This window comes from Ascidiella aspersa, chromosome 9 (assembly GCF_963924565.1).
Source record: "Ascidiella aspersa chromosome 9, kaAscAspe10.2, whole genome shotgun sequence".
In the NCBI taxonomy this organism is placed as follows: domain Eukaryota; kingdom Metazoa; phylum Chordata; class Ascidiacea; order Phlebobranchia; family Ascidiidae; genus Ascidiella; species Ascidiella aspersa.
Genome location: NC_139455.1, coordinates 23,150,081 through 23,170,704, shown reverse-complemented (window position 1 = coordinate 23,170,704; position 20,624 = coordinate 23,150,081). Strand labels below are relative to the sequence as shown.

Below are 20,624 nucleotides of genomic sequence, written 5' to 3'. Positions count from 1 at the left end.
GAACAACAGAATCTTAAAACATGTACGAAAATTTCTTTTGATATAACTGTTTCTAATCGTACACAAAAAGTTGTATCAAGAAGATTAACAGTTGAACAAAACTCAGATTCTTCAAATTTTCAAATGCCTATCGACACCCTTAAGCATTTTAATGGCACACCAGGGCGCCGCTGCACCCCGGTTTAGAACTACTGAGCTAATCCATTGGCCTCTCGTAAATCTTAAATCCTGCGAAATGCAAAACATAAAGTTGCGAGAACACAAGCTTAAACATAGGCGTCACGTGGTTCTAATAGCATTAACTTAACAGTATATGTGCGAACAGATAAATAATCCACTTATAAAAATGGTTTGAAAGTTTGAGAATCGGTGAACGCAAAACAAAATATTAAGTTGCGACAAAATTGTTTTGGGTTTAAAAGTTATTCAGTCAGCTATAAATAAGTAAACTGAAAATTAGTGTGGTTATAACTTAATTCAATGGTAGTGTGGTTATAACTTAAATTCTTAACTCGATGACTTAAAGTATACACATAGCTTACTGTTTTTAAATTACTTGAACTAAAAATTACTTGAACTAAATTTACTTCAGTAATAAATGTAAAAATTTCTTGCGTGATATATTTGTTTCGTTTTGTATGTAAAAAAATGTTCAGAATGGGATGTGGTCCGGTGTTTGAAAGTAAAACATTTTATGTTCAATCGGGCAACTAATGGCTTCAGCTAGAACTTGGCTTGACATTAGTTAAAATTGACTTGGACTTAAGTCATTTAAAACTGACTTGTTAACAACACAATTTAATGTTTCTTTCAATAAAATAAAACGCAACAACTTCAAAAAAATAACCAAAATCATATCGTCTCCATCAAAATCATACAAGGCAAATGTCGAAAGGCGATCTACCGACTGTAGCTCTGAGGTCACGTGCGTCCCAATTGTCACGCATGAGCGGTTCTTCCGTCAGGCTTGAGTGGTTTCGCGATGGTCACGTGCCAGTGTGGTCAAGCATGAGCAGTTCAGTGACCCTGTTGCGGTCTTCACCTTCATATTTGGAGGCGAAATCGTGAATGTCTCGTTCCTTTTGTTCCTGAGTCCGCGTCTCGGCTCTAACCCGGCCCACCTGGTTCAGGGTTCCACTGGACGAGGCCTTGCGGGAACGACCCACGGTCCTAAAGACGTAGAAAATACACTTGGTTGGTTATATTTTTTTAAAGCACTTGGGTAGTTTTTTAAGTAGATTCTATTCAGCCGGACATTAAAGTAGTTTAAATCGACATAGGTATACCAACCGGTGCAAGTGTAAAAGAGCGATCCGGTCAAATAGCCTAGAAGGACACCTCCTGAGGCTATTTACCCGGCTAAAAAAATAAATTTAAATAAAAATAAAAAACTAATATCTATTTGATCAATCGTTTCTTTAACTGCTAATTCGTACATCTTATTTGACTCATTTCACATAAGGATTACAACATCATACAAGGTTATCCGCACAGGACCTAATAAAATTAATAATATTTGAAACATAACTGCTATCAAGTCTATAAAAACATTTTAACAAAATTTTAACCCTAAATATCAAACTCACATGACTCCACCTAGGTGCGCCTAAGTCACTATGTTTCAACGAGCTAACTTGACTTAGGTCTTGTGAGCAACCTAATTGGCTTAAATGAGGTCTTCTGGACAAAAGCCTTGAGTAAGATTTAATTCATTCTAAAATGGCTTGCTTACAACACTATATGGCTAAGTATACAAACTTCATGGTTCCCATTATAGGAAGAGCTGACAGGCTGGCGTATATCTTCGAGTTTTTCAGGCCGACGAGCAGCGAAGTGTTGGAGGAACGTTTGGTGCTGTTGGCCGCCAGACTGGGGTTACTCGAGGTCATCAGCTGTTGACTCCGGCGCTTATCTCTCCGGTTCACGACCCCCTCTGAATTCGCCACTGAGTACGCGTCATCTGTTACGTCATAACGTGCGTCATCAGCAAACGCTGAAAAGCATAAGCAGAAGTTCACTTACATTGTCCTGCAAGGACGTGGTCTCCCCTTTAGGAAAATGTATTACACCGACAATTTTTCTGAAACGATTTTCTTCAGAGAAACTACAATTCCCCCCTAAAAAACAATGATAAACAGAATTAACTGTTTGTTCTTTGTCAAGAAAACACGCTATCACAGAAAGTTGTTTACAACCGCAATTGAATTATTACTCAATTGTTTAACTTACAATAAATTACTTAAATAACGTGTGGCCACCTGTTTGTGGCGACATAGCTGCGAGAGTGTAACTCTGACAGATTTAAGTTAAATAGAACAAAAATTTAAATTGGACAAATCAAATGTCCGATTTATCCTAAATCACTCAATCAACATTTTGTTCCGAACTTAACTCCAACAGTATTTAAATAGCAAAGTAATGCTGTCTGATTTAGGTTAAATCAGAATATAGTTTGTCCCTTTAAGATATTAAATGGACAAGTTTATTTGTCCCTTGCAAATTAAATCGGAAAAACTTGCATTCCGATATTATTTAGCACCAGAGGGACAAATAACCTTTCCGACTTAATTTAAAGGTAAAATTATACTTTAAATTAACCTAAATGAGACAGCATTACTTTGCTATATAAATACTGTCTGATTTAAACTCAATCGGAACGAAATGTTGCCCGATTTAGGTTGATTCGGGCAGTTAATTTGTCGGACTTAACAGTTGTCCTATTTAACGGGTAATACTAATTTACGGAATGATGAATGGTCGGAATGGTCGGAACGCTCACTAATTTAAGTGTTACCCCGTTAAAACAATTATTAAACCAACGCACAATATTTGGGTTAGGGTGGGGGTTAGCGTTTGGGTGAAGGTGGGTTAAGTGTTGTTATATTTATTAATAATGCTGTTAGCGTTCCGACCATTCCGACCATTCATCCTTCCGTAAATTAGTGTTACCCTATTTAACTTAAATCGGACAAAATTACACTCCGATTAAAGCTAAATCGGACAACAAAGTTGTCCGTATAAACCAGAGGTAGGCAAATTACGACCCGCTGGCATTTTTAATGAATCTTTTTTAGACAACAATAAGCCTTAACATTTGTTTCCTTGATTTCAGAACAATTTATTGAACTTCTTTACTCTTGAAAAGCATCCTCATGTATCTCTACTTACCAGCTCGCCAAAACAACTTTTAATTTCAAATTTTACCTAAATTAATTATGAACTTACCAAAAAACACCTTTACATAAAAAGTCTTCTCACTTCTTATAAACTTACTTCAAGGTTAGAGCTAATAAAAAACGAAAAACCAGTTGTTTAACCTGGAGGTTGTAGCTGTTGTAACTTATGACCGCCATCTTGTGTCTTGATTAAACTATGTTTTAATTTACATAAAATATCCTAACGCTCCACCCAAACTTGCTCCAAGGTAAAAAGCTTTTTTTAAGTTTATTTGCGTAACTGCAAAATCAGAAACTACAAAACGAGGTCGACTAGAACCCGCATCTCACCTCTCGACAAGAGCTTCCCGTTTTCTCCCACTCCCTCCTGCTCCATCCTCGCCTTTCTCTTTCTCCTCTTGACGCGTCGCTGACATGCGCACAGATACCAGCAGAACCTGTACTTGGAGAAGGCGCCGCAGCATCTGGCCTGGGCTTGCTTCTTCAGTCGGGTTTCTTGTGCGACCTAAAGTATGATAAATATTCGGACTATTCGGACAATCTTCTTATAAAGTTTAGTAGTTTTACTCCGTTACAAGCAATCTTTCGCATTGCAAGCAAACACCAAACATAAACATCGTAATAAAACACAAGTCAAAACAAATTGCAAGCAACTTTTCATGTTTAAAAACTGAGGTATATAACGTATTTTCACAAAAAAATGTTTTTGATTAAAACAATTAAAACTAAATTCATTTTCCCTTAATCATCCAAGACAAGTTAAGTCATTTTCTCAACAAAAAAACACTCAAAATATTAAAAAAACAACACGTGCAAAAATTGAAATAAATATAGTCTAATTTTTTGAAAAAAAAATTAAATAAAAGTACTTGACTTCAACCGAAGCCATTTTGCGCAATGATTTAAGTCCAAGTCAAGTCATTTGTCCAAAAGTCTTAAGTCAAGTCAAGTCTTTGTACCGAAACGACTTAAGTCGAGGCAGGCACCAGCTTTTAAAATAAACTGCAATGAATGTACGGCTGTCACGCGGCGCACATCTACATGACAACACTAAACTATTCAAAAGAAACTCGCGGCCCACAGTTTGCCGACCACTAACTTGAGCCGTTGCAATACTGTATCCACCCAATGGTAGACCAATGGTTTAATTCAGTGTTGTAATAAATTTCAACGACTTGATTTAAGTGCACTTAAATCACTGTTTTCAAACCATTTAACTTGACATAAGTTTTTTTGGTAAAATTACTTGACTTAAGTCATAATGTCAAATGACTTGGGTTAAAATTACGTGTTTTTATTTACCATTTTATTATAAAATTAAGCTAATTTAGAAATGCTACAGGGTGTTTTTGGTATGTTTTAGTTGAATTGTTGCTTATAATCGCACGAGTTTACCTATTTTAATGGTTTTTCGTTTTATCATTCTATTAGTGGTTTGACTTGGAGATGACTTTCTGTAATAATGACTTGACGGGGACTTGACTTGGGCAACTGATGACTTGGACTGCGACTTTACTTGCTATTTTTTCAAAAAGACTTGACTTGGACTTAAGTTGTTTCACAAATGACTTGACTGGCACTTAATTCATTTAAAAATTACTAGTTTACCACACTCGCTTAATTCGGACATCTTTATCCAACACTCACTCACCGTAGCGAACTGGTGAGAAAATTCTTCTAACTGATCAGTCTTCTGCGCCAGTTGGAAGAGCGCCGAGCTTCGTTTCTCCATCTCCTCCGCCACGTTTCCCACCATTATGGTCTTCACCTCCTCCACCTGATCCCGTAGAACCTCCACCTGGTTCGGGTCCTCCGCTCTTCCTCGGTGAATCGGGTTGAAGTCTTCCGGAAGATCTTCTGTGAGGAGCAAGTTTAAACGGAAATAATTATTATTTCGTGTGTTTAGTGTTTATGAGAATTTAATTGATGATTTGCTGAGATATAGGCAGTGTTGTAATGACTTAGGTTAAAATTAACCCGTTATGAAGCCTAAGATGCTATTAGTTGACAGTTTAACTCCCGCAGTTTAAGGATAAATAAAGGAAGCTGTTAAACGTCTAGGATGTATTTACTCATTTTCTATCTTAAATTCCATAATTTTCTATCTTAAATTTAAAAAATGCGTTCTTTCAACCTTCGTTTTCTTTGTCTTTCTTTCCCTTCATTCTTTTCAGCTTCTTCTTCAACCGGAGTCTCTTCTTCTTGCGTCTCTCGCGGGAGGACACCACCACGGAAGCAGTCCGGTTCCGCGCGGGCCTCGAAGGCCCAGCTTGGGGCGCCACGGGGCTCTCGACAATCGGGGACAGGGGGTCCCTGCTTCCCCCGGAACCATGGCCTGAGGGGCCGACTGGAAGCGATAGGCCAGGACGACCAGGAACCCCTCCGGAAGCAGGTTTGTCGGCGTTTTGCGCTTTTTCGTTTTCTTGTCGCAAGTCGCCGGTGCTGTGTCGCTTAACGTTGTCGCGTGTCGCTTTGGCCATCTCGGCCTTTTTCTTCCCGGCGCTCGGCAGGGAAGAGTAGGAAGAGGTCCCGGGCGAGCCTGGTAATTTTGGAGACTCTTTCCGAAGCTCCCTAAGTCTGTTTGTTGGCGCAGGGGGCGCTGAAAGACCTGCGGGGGATTTCCCTGGCCCAGCGGTCACAACCACCCCTGCAGGTTTTCGATCAACTTCAGTAAGTGTGGAATGAGTTTCAACTGGAATTTCAATTTTCTCTCCTCGTTTTTTACCCTTTTTCTCTTGTTTCTCTTTTTTCTTTTCTTCCTTCTTTTTTTTCTTCCTCTCTTTTTTCTCTTTCTTGTCACTTTTTTTGGCTGAGGTCGGCGCTACATCAACGCCTCTCTCGTCTTGCACCACAATGGTGGGAACACGTGACCGCATTGCGTCGCCCTCGTTTGCGATTTGTGACGTCACGGCGCGCGACAGCGCCCTTTCACGTTTGCCTTTGGGCTTCTTGGTCTTCTTGGCCTCTCTCGGCTCCTTTTTGATATTCTTTTTCTTGCCCTTGAGTCCCGCGGCGTCCGACGTGGTTCGATCGCGATTCGCTTTTCCGTTCGATTCCTGAAATGCGGAAGCAAAGGGATTCCGTTCTTCGGGGTATTCCGCGTTTTGGCCCGGCTCCTTATTGTTGTTTTTCGCCTTTTTGTTTTTAAACTTCATAAGGCCGTTTTTTGTGGATCTATTTTCCTAAAAATACGGAACTTGTTTATCTAATTTTTTTCATTTCTACTTTGACCTGATAAAGCACGCTTGTGCGAAAGCTTGTCGAGAATACAATAAATTTGTCTTTATAGCCTATAGTGCTATCGACGACCCTGTATATTTAAGGTTAGTCTCTTCGTTAACTGTAGAAAAATGGACGAAAACTGTTTTCCATTGAGGTAGGAAACTTTTTTTGCCAATTACGCTGTTGACGCTTAAAGATTTTTTTAAATTTCCAATAAAGACACTGGAAAAACTATATTTTTTGTTTTTGACACTTGATTGAAGTGTAGTAAACAAGTCATTTTGAACTTTAGTCCCAGTCAAGTCCTTTGTAAAACTAACTTAAGTCCAAGTCAAGTCTATTCAAATTAACAACAAGTGAAGTCCCAGTCAAGCCATAGAGCAAGTCAACTCCTTGTTGTAATAAAACGTTATTTGATAAACTTGTCCGATTATTATGAGCAATACCTCAAGTAAAAGATTGAAGCGAGACGCTTTCTGTGTTGCTTCGAGTTCGTGTTCAGCAAAAAAGGGCAGACGATTACACATTGCAATGCAGAGGAAAAGAACGAAAGGAAAAAGGCAATATGTCCGGTTCGGTGCAGTATTACTGTGTGCGTCGGTAAACATAGAGCGCCGCTACATAACCCCCCTCCAGAAACGGACAAATAACTCAATAACACTGCGTAAAATAGGCGAATACAAAATCACGACGACGGAAAGCGAAAATAACTGCGAGCGCGCGTGCGTAAGAACTGTTCGTCCGAGGGTGGCGGAAACGACTCCGGTGGCTGACGAACGGACATCGGCTGCTGGGCATCTGAAGGCGGTGGCGGATCAGGTAGAGGTGATGGTTTTGTTGGCCGCCCTCTGCGTGGAGGTTGAGCCACCAGCACTGGCTCTGAAAGATCCAGATGTGCTGGCTTTAACCGGTCGATGCTCACCAGTTTGTGCCGGCCACCCATGTCGAGGGTAAACCCTTTCGCACCTTTTTTGATAACCTTGTATGGACCATCGTATGGAGGGGTTAACGGGGGACGATGACCGTCTCTGCGAATAAAAACGTAGGGGCTGGAGTTCAACGATTCCGGGATGTTCACTCGAACAAAACCGTGGCGAGACATCGGTGTTGGAGTCAGTTGACGAACTGTGGATCTTACCAATGGTAAAACATCAGCAGGCGATGGCGTTGTTTGCCTGGTTCTTACCAAATCACCCGGAACGGCGATAGGCGAGCCATACACCAGCTCTGCTGAAGATGCTTGGAGATCTTCCTTTGGGGTAGTCCGGATACCAAGCAAAACCCATGGAAGCTCGTCTATCCAATTAGGACCTGTTAGTCGTGACATGAGAGCGCTTTTCATGTGGCGATGAAAGCGTTCCACCAATCCATTGGCTTGCGGATGAAATGAACACGTACGGTGTAGCCGGATGCCTAGTAGTTCGTTGAAAATAGTCCACAACTCCGACGTGAACTGCGAACCTCGATCTGACGAGATGTCGGAGGGAACTCCGAATCGAGCAACCCAGTGGAAGGCGAAAGCTCGTGCACACGTGATGGTTGTCGCATCCGGCATGGGAACGGCTTCTGGCCATCGAGTAAAACGATCGACCATCGTTAACAGATACTTGTTCCCTTGTGAAGGTGGTAAGGGACCGACGATGTCGATATTGACATGAGCAAACCGAGCTTTGCAAAGCGGGTAATTAACCAAAGGCGCGCGGACGTGTTGGTGAACCTTGGCCTTTTGACAGTCCATGCATTGTTTAGCCCATAAACCAACTTGACGATGCAGGCCGTGCCATACAAACTTTGATGCGATTAGTTTGCGCGTAGCCCGAACCGAAGGATGCGAAAGTCCGTGAACTATGTCGAAAACTTTTCGTTGCCATGACTTCGGTACAATAGGGCGCGGAGATTCGGTGGATACGTCGCACAGGATCGTTGTTCCGGACTGGTCAAGTTGGATGTCTTCCAGTTTGAGACCAGAAATTGCGGTGCGATAAGCTTGTACCTCCTGTTCGAGCTGTGCACGCGCGAGTGCGGTGTAGTCCATGTCGAGTAGTAACGTACTGATGGAACCGCGGGAGAGCGCGTCGGCGACATGGTTTCGCTTGCCTTCGATGTGACGAACATCTGTTGTAAACTCGGAGATTGCGGTTAAATGGCGCTGCTGTCGTGCAGACCACGGAGCTGAAACCTTAGAGAAAGCAAATGTAAGCGGCTTGTGGTCTGTGTAAGCTGTAAATACTCTACCCTCTAACAAGGTCAATTTTTGAGAATATTCGACAACCTGCTAATCTCGCCGAAAAATCCTGAATGTGAGGAATGGCATAGCGATCAGGTCTTGTAGCTTCGTTTAGTCGACGAAAGTCTCCGCACGGTCTCCATCCACCTGAAGACTTTGGAACCATATCAGAAGGTTGCGTGTTCAAATCACGTCGGGGTCACCATTGAAGCGAGACGCTTTCTGTGTTGCTTCGAGTTCGTGTTCAGCAAAAAAGGGCAGACGATTACACATTGCAATGCAGAGGAAAAGAACGAAAGGAAAAAGGCAATATGTCCGGTTCGGTGCAGTATTACTGTGTGCGTCGGTAAACATAGAGCGCCGCTACAAGATATTATAAACGGAACGTATAGCAATCAAACTGTTTTATGTACAAAAAATAAAATAATGCGTGCTTGGCATAAAATGACGCGTTGCTTTTTGCCTTAACAATTGTGTGTCAAAGTATAGATTAACGTTCAGTAAACTCCAAATTGCTTTATTTTTTTCCCGGACACCTGACGCTTTGCTCAAAAGTGATATTTCCATGAAATTATCAGTGACAATAGGCGAGGGCTCAGAAACTTATTAAACATTAACTGGAAGTTAAACGTTGTTGACCTTGTCGGTAGAAACTTATCTTCGTTGTTATATTAAGTCGCTAAAACGTTGACTGTGCATATTGACAAATTGGTTTTGTATAACTATGTATGTGACTGCATAATGGTAAAGGGTAATTTTTTTTTTAACAAGTTTTAAATTACGATTACTAAGCACATCGATAATTCGTTAACGCATTAAATTAGGCCTTCTGCGATTGCAGCACAACAAAAGTTTAAAATAGGCAAATTGTGCTGCTGACGTTTAAACCAAATTTAGCATTTTTTTAGTGTTGTAATGACTTGACTTAAGTGCATTTAAGTAACTGTTTCAAATGCATTGACTCAAGTATTTGGGACAAAACCACTTGACATTGACTTACGTCTTTTGGACAAGTGACTTGGATTTAAATGAAGTGTTTTAATTGATGTTATATTTTGTAAAATTGGGCCCTTCATCTTAATTTGTGCATGTTAAACGATAAGCTTGCTGTACGTTGCGTTTTGTGTTATTATTTAGTTGAATTATTGCTCATAATCGCAAGAGTTTAACGTTTAATTTTAATGACAAGGACTTGACTTGGAATTGACTTGCTTGTATTATGACTTGATTTGGACTTGACTTGTAATTCATTCAAAAAGACTTGACTTGGACTTCGGTTATTTTACAAATGGCTTGACTGGTAGTTAAGTCATTCCAAAAAGATTGGTTCACAACACTGCTATTTTCTCAACATAAGCTGATATACTCTTTTCTAGCAATAACATAGACTGCAGACAACATACGAAATCAGGCGCTGTTAAGCATCATCTAATTATTCGCTCTACTACCAACATTTCACCTGTTATCACTGATTCGTGAACGTTATTTAGGCGCTTGGTCATATATATATATATATATAGCCTATCTATATATTTGTCCAGACTTAATGCTACTTCTAGCACTATCAACAACACACGCGAAAGATTCAGCATTTTGTGGGCTATTTATAATATAAGCATATAGGCTATAGCGGATATAATATAAAAAAAATTATGTCACACAACTTTCCCACAGCGTGACTTACGTACCGCTACTTGGTTTGGGAGTTAGTTTCGATTCGAGGCAGCTTTGCTTTCTCAAGTGAAATTTTGCGCGCATTGATCACCTATACTTTCAAGCCTTTTGTGCGAAGGGCGAAAGTCCCTACTTTCATCAACGCTCGACCATTACTTTGAGTTTATTGTCGTTATAAAAAGTGCCTAGACTGTGTAAACAGGACGGTCGCCCGTACAATGGATAGAATATAGAAAGATGAAGGCCAATTTAAGGAAAAATGATTGACGCTGACAGCAGAAAATCACTGCAAGGCTGGCAACACCTACCCTATGCAAAAATGTACCAGTACAGCTTAAATCTACACTGAACACAACAGCTTAACTCTACACTGAACACACTTTTTAAACCTTTTACAGTAGTATCGGTCAATCTATCTATGCTTTTAAATAAATACACCGAATAAATAAGTTGTTTTATCTTTGGAAAGATTGATGTATGATTTCAAACAAAAAGCCTGCCATCAAGATTAGTAAAGGTAGCAAAACATCAAGATTCAATTAAGCTGTACCAAAGGTTCGGCACTTTATCGGGAAAGAAACACATTAAGTTTATTGTGCACCTTGGGTCCGTGGCGTTCGAACTAAACCTGCTAAGTCAATAAAGTTGAAACCGAATTTAGGAGCAAGAAATGGCCCAACTAGCGAATCGCTTGGCTGCTCTTGCGACTTAAAAAGGGCTGTTTTTCTCACAGCTATGTTTTGCTGTGCATCTATTTAAACTGAAATCTAAAACTGCGTCCTTTTCTAATGAAACAGTTGTTTCAAATCTGACTGTCTGAGGTGAAATTTGACAGTTAAATCTATACGAACCTTCAAGACCATAGCTGAGCTACCTAGAAAAACGACTGTTGCGGAAATAGTAAAATATTGGCGTTTCTACTGCTTTGTTTGCTTTAATCCTGCATTGTCCCAAGTGGCTCTTTGCCGCTGTGACTAAGAAAACAATATTCCACCTGTATTTAACATTGAACTGTAAAACGACGAACAGCTGATGACTAATCACTGACAAATCGTACTAAAAATACCTCCGGGAGAAATGTATGTTTTCGACGCGTCAAAGAAAAATAACAAATAGCTGCGAAAATGACAATCTGCAAGTAAAATAATAGTCTTTCGAATGGAAGCCAATACTTTTGTAATTACAATTCTCTTCGATCTTTAAACTCATTTCAGTTTGTCACAAACACATGGCTGGCAAACTTTTAGAAGCACTGCTTTTGCCGCTGCGGGTCAAGAAATTCGACTTTGACGTCTAAATGCCTCCGAGGCTTGTTGCTAAAAGAGAAAGGAACGACTGGTACATGGACGAGCGCTGGACAGCTTTTAAAACTTATCTCTCGCTTGCCATTTAGCTCACTTGTTGTATTAAAATTAGAACTGAAAACGCAAAGCGACTGAGCCACAAAGCACAATTGTGTTTTTTTAAAACCTATATCTATTTTAACTGATCCATATTCGCATGACCTTCATATGCCCTTTACATGCAAATTTTTCGACGATTTACAAAGATACAGGTTTGTAATATAACATATGATGTAAGACCAGGGATGGGCGACCTAAGGCCCGCCAATGTAAATCATTTGGCCCGTCACCTCTTATAAACTAGGCAAAGCTATTCCTCACGAGTTATTTCTTAGGCTGGTTTTACTACATAAAAGCGATACTTTCAGTGCTTTGCGCGTCTATTATGTTTGCGGTATGGGAAAATCTTTTAGCCTAAAGCAAGCCAATACTCTGGACGCAAACATAACAACGACAGTTTAACGGCAATATTTGTCGTTTTCCTAGAGTGTATCTACTAAACTTTTCATTGTGACTTTCGTGATTCCGTGTGAAACCGAATTTCAAAGTCCGACAGTAAAGTAAATTACCTAACCCGATAGCGTTGTGTCTGCGTGTTTAACTTGACAAAATTGAAATTTCCTTATAAATGGCAGTTTTAAATTACTATTAAAAAATCCTAAATTAAATTCAACAGTGCTGGCAGTCATATTCTTTATTTATTTGAATACTATTTCAAAAACACATTTAAATACGAACGAAACACAAAACTGTTTACAAAAAGGCACAATTTAAAAAATTATTTACATTGTACGACGACAGAAACACTGAAAACAAAACTTGATGCATTTACGATAAAGTTTACAACCTTGACAATATAAACAAATCAAAAAATAAACTTAATAAAAAAACGTTACAGAAATAGCCGAAGTTTAATTTTACGTCTCGGTTATTCAATAGATGGAAAGTTTGATTATTGTCAAAAAAGCTCCCAAAACAATTATAATACTTAGGTACAAAAAACACACTAGGATATCCAACACTTAGCCATTTCGTCCAAAAACGGTATTTTGGACAAAAAGTTTCGTATGTTTAAGGTAAAAACGCTCAGTTAGATTTTAACCATTGCCGAAATTAATTCGGTATCGGATCGGCGGATACGATATTACCGGCACATAAAACAGACGACTTGATAAAGTACGATAATGAAACCAAATGTTCAATGTAATGCACAACAAAAAACTGCAACCGACACGCATTAAGTATACCACGGAAATAAGACTGCAATGGGACCACAGCAATAAGGCAGCACAGTACGAGCAACACGATATATTAGGAAGATAAAACGCTCAAGGCACTTTCAATTATGAGCAGCGATATGTACGTCATATATGCATAATATAGGCTTTATACTTTTACAGATATAACAATAGATAAGTTGTTCGTATTGCAGTTGCATTTTTATCGCACAACATAAGCGACCAATGAGGATAAAAACAATTTTAAACGTACACAGTATTACACGGTTATACTACCTCCTAAGTTAACAAATGTGCAAAATATTGCGTAAACAATTGTTAACGCAGACCCAACAATGTTAAAACTTAAAAAAATGTTTCTAGCGGTAAAGTTATATACGTAAAAATCCCTGGACAACTTATGTTGTAGAGTAAAACTGGGGTTCGTGGCTTAAACTGGGGTTCGTGGACCCTTTCGGGTTACGCCTGATAGTTTTAGGGGTCCATGAAGGCCAAAAGTTAAAGGACCCCTGCTCTATGAGTCTCAAAGAATGCCAGTGTTTATAAATCTAATAAGCCAGAATCAATATTATAACTCCAGGTTTGGCGTGTTACCGGAGAAGAACAAGCATAAAATCTAACTTGTGTCAAAAATTTTCATTTATCTATACTGAAATCTAGGTATGTCCGATACTAAATATGGTTATTAGGCCGAAATTTGGCTAAAATACATGCATTAATTTGGTATCGGATCGGCACCGATACCATCCTAGTATCGGAAACGTACCGATACTACCACTTGTCATCGGGTATCGGCTCCAATCCGATATTATCGGACATCCCTAGTAGTATTGCATAAATGATTTTTTCCTTATATTAAACTCCCCTTTCATCCACAATAGCATGACTTAAGTGCACTTGATCATCTAAAAACGGTTGATAGCCGTAGTTGTCTTATCCAAAAAAAGTGGCACTTTTGGCAGTTTTAACCTTTTATTAAAGTCAACCCTGGTATCTATACTGACCTCAAAGCGAACATCCCGGCTGAAAACTAGCCTTCCACTGGTAAAAAGTTTCGTTCTGCGAAACGGGCAAGGCGTTAAAGTGCTCCACAAGCAGACGGTGGTTGATTCCATTTATGAGCGAGGCTAGCGATACACAGAGCGCTACCGTGACGAAGCTGTACATGTAACCAGCCAAGCGGCGCACGTTCGCGCGGATTCGGACGATTTCGCCGACCAGGCTCGAAACGGTTGTAAAGGAGGCGAGCAGGCCGCCGGTGAAAGCCATGAGAGCGATTCTGCCGCTGCAGGAAAGCCGTACCCATGATTCGAGAACCACCGATAGGGCCACGATGCATGAACCTGAATGAAGAACGATTAACAGGCGAAAATATGGTTTAGGAATAAAGTATGAATGTCAAAGCCGAACAGGCCGGGTAAATCGACATCATTATAAATAAGATATCATTATTATCAGTTAACGTGGCTAACATCTATTCAAACCTCACTTATAAAAAGTGGAACGAAATGAAAATTGTTTTCAAGACGATGTGGGTTTACTCGACCTATATGGCTTCGACATTCATTTTCAAGCTACCTTAAAGATCCGTGCATGGTGACTAAAAATATCTTTTCACCTATAAAGGTAAATCTGAAAGCCTGACTGCAGTCCATAACTTAAGGCCGTTAAAGATTTGCGCCTAACAACATTTATCCGAAATCCTAAACCAAATTAAGACGATTCATACATCAAAAACGATCTTATATTTTTGTAAATTCATTAGTCTGGCGTCATTTCACGCCAAATGATGTTACTAGCATTGGTTTGGGCAGAATTCTACGCTACATATATTTAGCGGAAAGGCAGTGAAATATAATCGGGTGTGAAAGTACAAGCTAAGTGTACTTGTTAATGCAGTATGTCACATAATGTCTATTTAGTATAATGAAAACACCCAAAAGATTTTTTCAACCGAAAGTTCAAAGTGATAACTTGGTGACAGTGTAGATGCAAATTAGTGAACATATGAAATCTAGAAACAACACGTAATAAGAATATCAAAGCCTATACAGAAGTAGGTATCATTTTGAACGTTTCGAATAAGTCTTTATTCATTTTCAACATCATCAGATGTTGATGACTCGCACATTAGTCAAGTCGTTTGTAAATTAACTAAGTCCCAGTCAAGTTGTTTGTAAAATAATTTCTAGTCCCGGTCCAAGTCATCAGTTGCCCAAGTCAAGTCCCAGTCAAGTCGTAAATAGAGCAAGTCAAGTCCCTTGTAATAAAAATAAGTCTTTTGAAATCGGTAAGCTCGTTTTATTGTGAACCTATCTCAACCCAATGTTGAAAATGAATAAAGACTTATTCGAAACGTTCAAAATGATACCTACTTCTGTATGGGCTTTAATATTCTTATTACGTCTTACTACAACCTAGAAACAACAAATTATGTAAAAGCAATGTGTCCATTTGGTTTTAAGTAGGGTCTCCCCCCATTTTACCCATTGCTAACCATATATTAACGATATTTGGATTTATAACCTTTTCAGGAATTTTTCGACAACCAAACGTCTTTACCGCATTTACGCCCGTTTTCCGTTTGTAAACGTATCGCAAAACAAAATGCGCCTTTTTAGACTAAAAAAAAGAAACAAAAAACGTGATCTCACCGATGCAGTTTGCAAGCAGGGTGCCGGTCGGGAAAGTGTTGAGTACGGTCAGCTTGCCCTTGCATCGGAACGGGGGGGTGTGGACCGAAAGAAAATACCGGCCTAGGGCGCCCGGAGGCCCCATTATGGCGCTCAGGCAGAGACTGGCCACGAAGGGAATAGTGGTCCAGTAGTACCAAGTGATGCTGGCCAGTGTCGAATAGAGAACGACGAAAGCGACCCACAGACTGATCTTTAACGCTCTGACGTTGATTTTGTATTGAGGCTCTGGGGAATATAAGTTTTTTGTGAGCAAGGTTGCAGCTTGTAAGGTTGAAAGACGTGGACAAAAGCATATTAAAGCCCATACAGAAGTAGGGTAATCAGGTGGCACTATATAAAGACAAATTGCATTGCTCTACCAGTCATATGACTTGAAATAAGTGTTTTAGTAAGCAATTTTTTGTTATATGTCTCTCTTTTTGCACATGAAACAATTTGCTTTCCATATGTCGCGTTTTTGTTATTTTTTGGTTGAGATGGTTCACAATAAAATTACCAATTTCAAAAGACTTATTTTTATGACAAGGACTTGACTTGCTCTATTTACGACTTGACTTGGGCAACTGATGACTTGGACCGGGACTTGACTTAAATTATTTTACAAACGACTTGACTGGGGCGCAAGTCATTTGTAAAATCAATTGTTTACAACCCTGGTGGTTAGTAAAAGTTTTAGTGGTTCACAGTATCCCTAGTTCCTACTTTTAGTGTGCATGCGAAACAAGTCTTTTCCAAACTGGTAGGAGCACACGAAAGCGGTGAGACCCACAATGATGGCTGAAAGAGCGACGAGTTGTGCTTGGCTCTGAACGTACTCTGCTCCAACGAGCATCATGCTCACTTGCTGGTTCCACTTGGAGTAGGTGGTCACTGATCCACAGAGGCCTAATCAGAAAAAAGTTCTCTAAGTTCAGAATGGTTGGGTTAAAAAAGCACCGTGAATGGTTGGGTTTATAAATGGTTAAAAAAATCCCGCCATTTGCAGGTCACAAAATCAACATTAATGTTTTTTTTAATTCTTTACTGAAACGTGCCATGTTTTCAATTTATACTCTCACCTATGTTTTTTTGAATTTATATGTTTTCAATTTATACTCTCAGCTACAAAAGTTTTAGGTTAGCCATCTTTTAAACGCTGCACCCCACGATACTATAAATAAAATAAACAACTTTTTGTTGCAACTCTCATTAAAAGCTTACCCAAGGATCTATTGATAGGCGACAATTAAACCAGCATTTTTTTAATTCAATCCAAGGTTCAGCTTAATGGGGTTCATGAAAGCGAAGTTTCCGAAAACCAAACCCAAAAAGTTTATTTAATGAAGGGAGGCAACTGAGCAAGTGTACCTACCTTTTTAAGCTTTGTTATAAATTTGTGATTTTGATCTTTGTTTTTCCCTGTTTTACATTAATATTTTTAAAGAAACACATTTCTAGTTGAATATTCTTTTTAACCATTGGTACAGACCAGTTGAATGCCACGCATAAAACACATTTAAAACTGACATTAAAAAATGATTAACATCCATTCATTTAGTTTGAAAAATGAAATACCATATTAGCAATATGTTCGAAGTTGTTTGGTTCCTAATTTAGGGGTTTATAACAAAGAAGACTGGTTATTAACCTGGGTGCTACTGCCTGTTTGGTGGCGCTGTATACTTTTAGAGGGGCGGAAAAACTCGGGGGTTAGTAAATTCAGAATTTAAATTTTATTTTTGTATTTACACAACACTTAAATGCAGAATATCATAGTATTTCACTACATTACTCATCTTTTGTGCAGCCCTAAAATTATGCTAGACACCAGACTATGGAAATCTTTCAAACCAGGGGCCAAAAAATGGGATTAAGAACCGCTGAAGTAGACAAATAAAAAAACTACCTGTTCCGATTCCGATGTACAGAACAGTTGTGTGATGCAGTGGCAAGGCATGAAGTACACCGATCATAAAAGACCCAAACATGTTTGAGTAAAACGACCTGAATAAGACAGAACTCGGGTTTTCAATGTTGGCTAACTCTCCGCCCACTGCATGATCCAGTCCGACCCTGATCATACAGCCAAACGAAGAAAAAATGGAAATGGAAAGAATTGTGAGGTAGCAGTTCTCGAACTTGGAGCCGGCGCGATGTGCATTTTTATTTTGGTCCTTGTTGGTGTTTTTATTTGGTCCTGGAAAAATTGTAAAGTTATTTAAGCAGTATTGCTAATAATAATAAACCGACATGGTAAATCTATACTTTGCATAAATTATCCTTATGTAAACTTTCTGAAATAGAAAGTCAATTATATAACTAGAGATTAAAAAAAATAAAAGAGTTATCACTAGAACATAATTCTCTCCTTTCACCTGTTTTCATCAAAAATATATGTATAGTTGTATACTTTTATACATTATATAGTGTTGAAATGACTTGAGTCTTAGGGGCAAAACGACTTGCCTTGATTGAAGTATTTTCGACATTTATCTTGACTTGGACTTAAGTCCTTGAGTCAAACGACTTGGGTTAAAATAAAGTGTTTTTATTCAACAATTTTTAATTTGGTTCTCACACCCCTTGTTAAGAAATCCTGTTATAATGAAGTTTGTTAAAATATGTGTAAACACTAGATAAACATACCACTGCTTGGTTTAAGTGCTTCCATTTCACAGTTGGCATCTCCATTTTCACCGACCACTGCTGAATTGGGTTGTATTTCGATGGAAGCCTCTTCAATGCCACCTTTTAAATCTGCCATATCTCTGAACTGTTCACATTTCTTTACATTTATCAATCAAACTGCAGAACAAAGCTCAGTTTATCTTAATGTTTAAAAAGGTAGATATTTATAATGCGGTCAAATTTACACCACCCTTTAACTTTAAAGCATATGGATCAATTTGTATAAAGCATGTGATCAGGTCCCCAGGCTAAATGTATATTTGACTATTTCTTAATCCACAAACGGATATTCCATAAACAGATTAAACACATAGGAAGTTTCTACGTTTTGGGATATTGTTCTCTTAGTTTTTTTGTACTAGTTCATTCCGTGTAATTTAAAAAAAAATTCATAAAATCAGGCAGCACAGAATTTTTGGTTCAAATGCATACTTAAAAACAAGTGTGAATCCAAAAACCTGTGCTTTCAGTTTTCATTTTATAAATTAAACAGCCCACAAAATACATCTTTAGCTATTAAAATAAGAATAACCAAATAGTTTAATATTTTTTGTACCATAGTTAGGCACTTATAAAGATTACTAACTTATAAAGATTAGCAGCAATAAAACTAGTTAAATAAGCACCAATAAAATGCGAAACCGTTCTGTTTGTAGCAGGTTTTACATTTGTTCAACAGGCTTAATATCAAGCAGCCAAAAAATATTCAACATCACATTTTTGACGGCTTTGATGAGATAAAGTCGCGCAAACATTGTGGGAAACAAATGTGACATGCCATTGCCCAGAATATGATGCCTGCTATAGTAGCAGCTCAACGACTTGCACAATGTTTTTAAATAAGCAACCAAAAGGTGCGGTTTAACTTGTTTTGACCCGATTTTGTCGGCAGATAAAAAGTCCTGAAAAACGCCACGGAATTTCCAGAGCAAGTCTATCAATTGTCTTTCATCAGGTTCCTTAAGAAGGGAAAAGTTCACTTCAGTAATTTCTGGAAGCGGTGGGTAGACACCATTATTTACACCAGCAGCAAACTTCTCCAAAAGCGTTGCCAGCCTGGAATAGTTGTACAAGACAAAAGTTGAGCTTACACTGGTTGAAGATGGCTTTAGGAAGATTGGTGATGGAATGGAAATGGACAGCAGATCCATTTTAAGAACTGAAGAAGCAATAGTATCGGCTAACGGCAACCACGATTGGTTTTGACCGTATTTCGCTTGAAAGCTTTTCTTTGTGGTACTAGCATACTGTTCAAAAATTTCTTCGACTTTTAGGCAACTTTCACCATTGGTACTAACAGTGACAGGTCCGTGATATACCCCACAATCTTCAAATGCAGTCTTCATGGTGTCGCACAACATGCAAGCTTTATGTAACGACAGGTGTTCTTTCAGTTGCACACAGTGTTTCAAATGGAGAACCGTCATCATCAAAAGCTTCAGCTGCTTAACATACAACGAATCACTCTGACATGCAACAAATAAAAATGATTTTTCCTTGATTTGATTCAAAATGTTGTCCAACGACATGTCGTCATTAACACTACATTCAAAGCGATGTAAAAATGAGATGACAGTGGGATGAAGTGTTAATTTTGATGTACCTACTTGACTTTGCAACAAAGCGAAGTACTTTGAGTTGCATATATTTGTAATACGACTGTTAAACGAAATAGTATTTTCATCTGAAGAAACCAAATCGTGTGTTTTTAAAATGGTTAAAACTCTGTGACCTCCATCTTCTGAAATACTAGGAGAGGGAAACGAAAAGTGAACTTTCATATTTTCTAACACCTTAAAAATGTCATTATGAGAGTGTTTGCTTAAGTAATTCCAGGAAACATTTTTTCCCTGCTGGCTTTGCATATTTTTTATGGTAGCTAGAATGGCAAATGTCCTTGTACTTGAAATGTTGTTTGGTACACAGCAGACTACAGTTTGTGAACAATTACTTTGACAGTGGGTTTTCAAGGATGAAACATTCAAAAAAATAAGGTTGGAAACCAAGCACCTTGCTAATAGTGGCAAATTAACCACAAATGAAGCACATCTGTTTGCTATAGTAACAGTTTCCAGTGGAACTTGCCATGTTTCTGTTAGTTCTTTTAAGTCCTTCAATAACAAATTCAGTTTCATCTCTTGAATTTCAGATGAAGCTTCGGCACTGACAAGACTTTCAATTGCCTTTGTATATAAGCTTTTTGGTAATACAAATTTGGCTTCTGTTGCATCTGCATGTTTACACTTGGCTTCGAGCAATTTAATTTGACAAATATTTTCTCCAGATTGGTGGGCTTTTAATTTCTCCTGTAATATATCAGACAGTGCTTTTAGGTAGTTTGACTTGTTCAGAAGTTCTTTAGATACTTCCATTATAATAAA

At 38.7% G+C, this 20,624-nt stretch overlaps 3 protein-coding genes across 3 annotated transcripts; all 3 read right to left on the bottom strand.

The window, feature by feature from the left end:
• Positions 1-586: 586 nt before the first annotated feature.
• Positions 587-6,654, bottom strand: LOC146133675 (uncharacterized). The gene is made up of 5 exons (XM_083397823.1): positions 5,311-6,654; positions 4,828-5,033; positions 3,507-3,681; positions 1,759-1,993; positions 587-1,170 (listed from the first exon to the last, which is right to left on the bottom strand). The coding sequence occupies exons 1-5, from the start codon at positions 6,329-6,331 to the stop codon at positions 987-989; spliced, it is 1,821 nt and encodes a 606-aa protein (XP_083253949.1). The 5' UTR covers positions 6,332-6,654; the 3' UTR covers positions 587-986.
• Positions 6,655-12,446: 5,792 nt separating this feature from the next.
• On the bottom strand, positions 12,447-18,347 carry LOC146133674 (uncharacterized). The gene is made up of 5 exons (XM_083397334.1): positions 18,202-18,347; positions 17,462-17,752; positions 16,279-16,461; positions 15,535-15,801; positions 12,447-14,223 (listed from the first exon to the last, which is right to left on the bottom strand). The coding sequence occupies exons 1-5, from the start codon at positions 18,317-18,319 to the stop codon at positions 13,886-13,888; spliced, it is 1,197 nt and encodes a 398-aa protein (XP_083253460.1). The 5' UTR covers positions 18,320-18,347; the 3' UTR covers positions 12,447-13,885.
• Positions 18,348-18,478: 131 nt separating this feature from the next.
• Positions 18,479-20,598, bottom strand: LOC146133673 (uncharacterized). Its single transcript, XM_083397297.1, has one exon. The coding sequence runs from the start codon at positions 20,376-20,378 to the stop codon at positions 18,906-18,908; it is 1,473 nt and encodes a 490-aa protein (XP_083253423.1). The 5' UTR covers positions 20,379-20,598; the 3' UTR covers positions 18,479-18,905.
• Positions 20,599-20,624: the final 26 nt, after the last annotated feature.

Bases quoted from the DNA above. Each gene is read 5' to 3' on its own strand.
- LOC146133674 (XM_083397334.1), bottom strand. From the start codon at position 18,319: ATGGCAGATTTAAAAGGTGGCATTGAAGAGGCTTCCATCGAAATACAA. The intron at 16,462-17,461 runs GTAGTTTTTTTA...TTTTCTGATTAG, and splicing joins GTACATCGGAATCGGAACAG to GCCTCTGTGGATCAGTGACC. The intron at 14,224-15,534 runs GTGAGATCACGT...TTCTTCATTCAG, and splicing joins CCTGCTTGCAAACTGCATCG to GTTCATGCATCGTGGCCCTA.
- LOC146133673 (XM_083397297.1), bottom strand. From the start codon at position 20,378: ATGAAACTGAATTTGTTATTGAAGGACTTAAAAGAACTAACAGAAACA.
- LOC146133675 (XM_083397823.1), bottom strand. From the start codon at position 6,331: ATGAAGTTTAAAAACAAAAAGGCGAAAAACAACAATAAGGAGCCGGGC. The intron at 5,034-5,310 runs GTTGAAAGAACG...TGCTCCTCACAG, and splicing joins GAAAGACAAAGAAAACGAAG to AAGATCTTCCGGAAGACTTC. The intron at 1,171-1,758 runs GTTTGTATACTT...CTACGTCTTTAG, and splicing joins CCTATAATGGGAACCATGAA to GACCGTGGGTCGTTCCCGCA.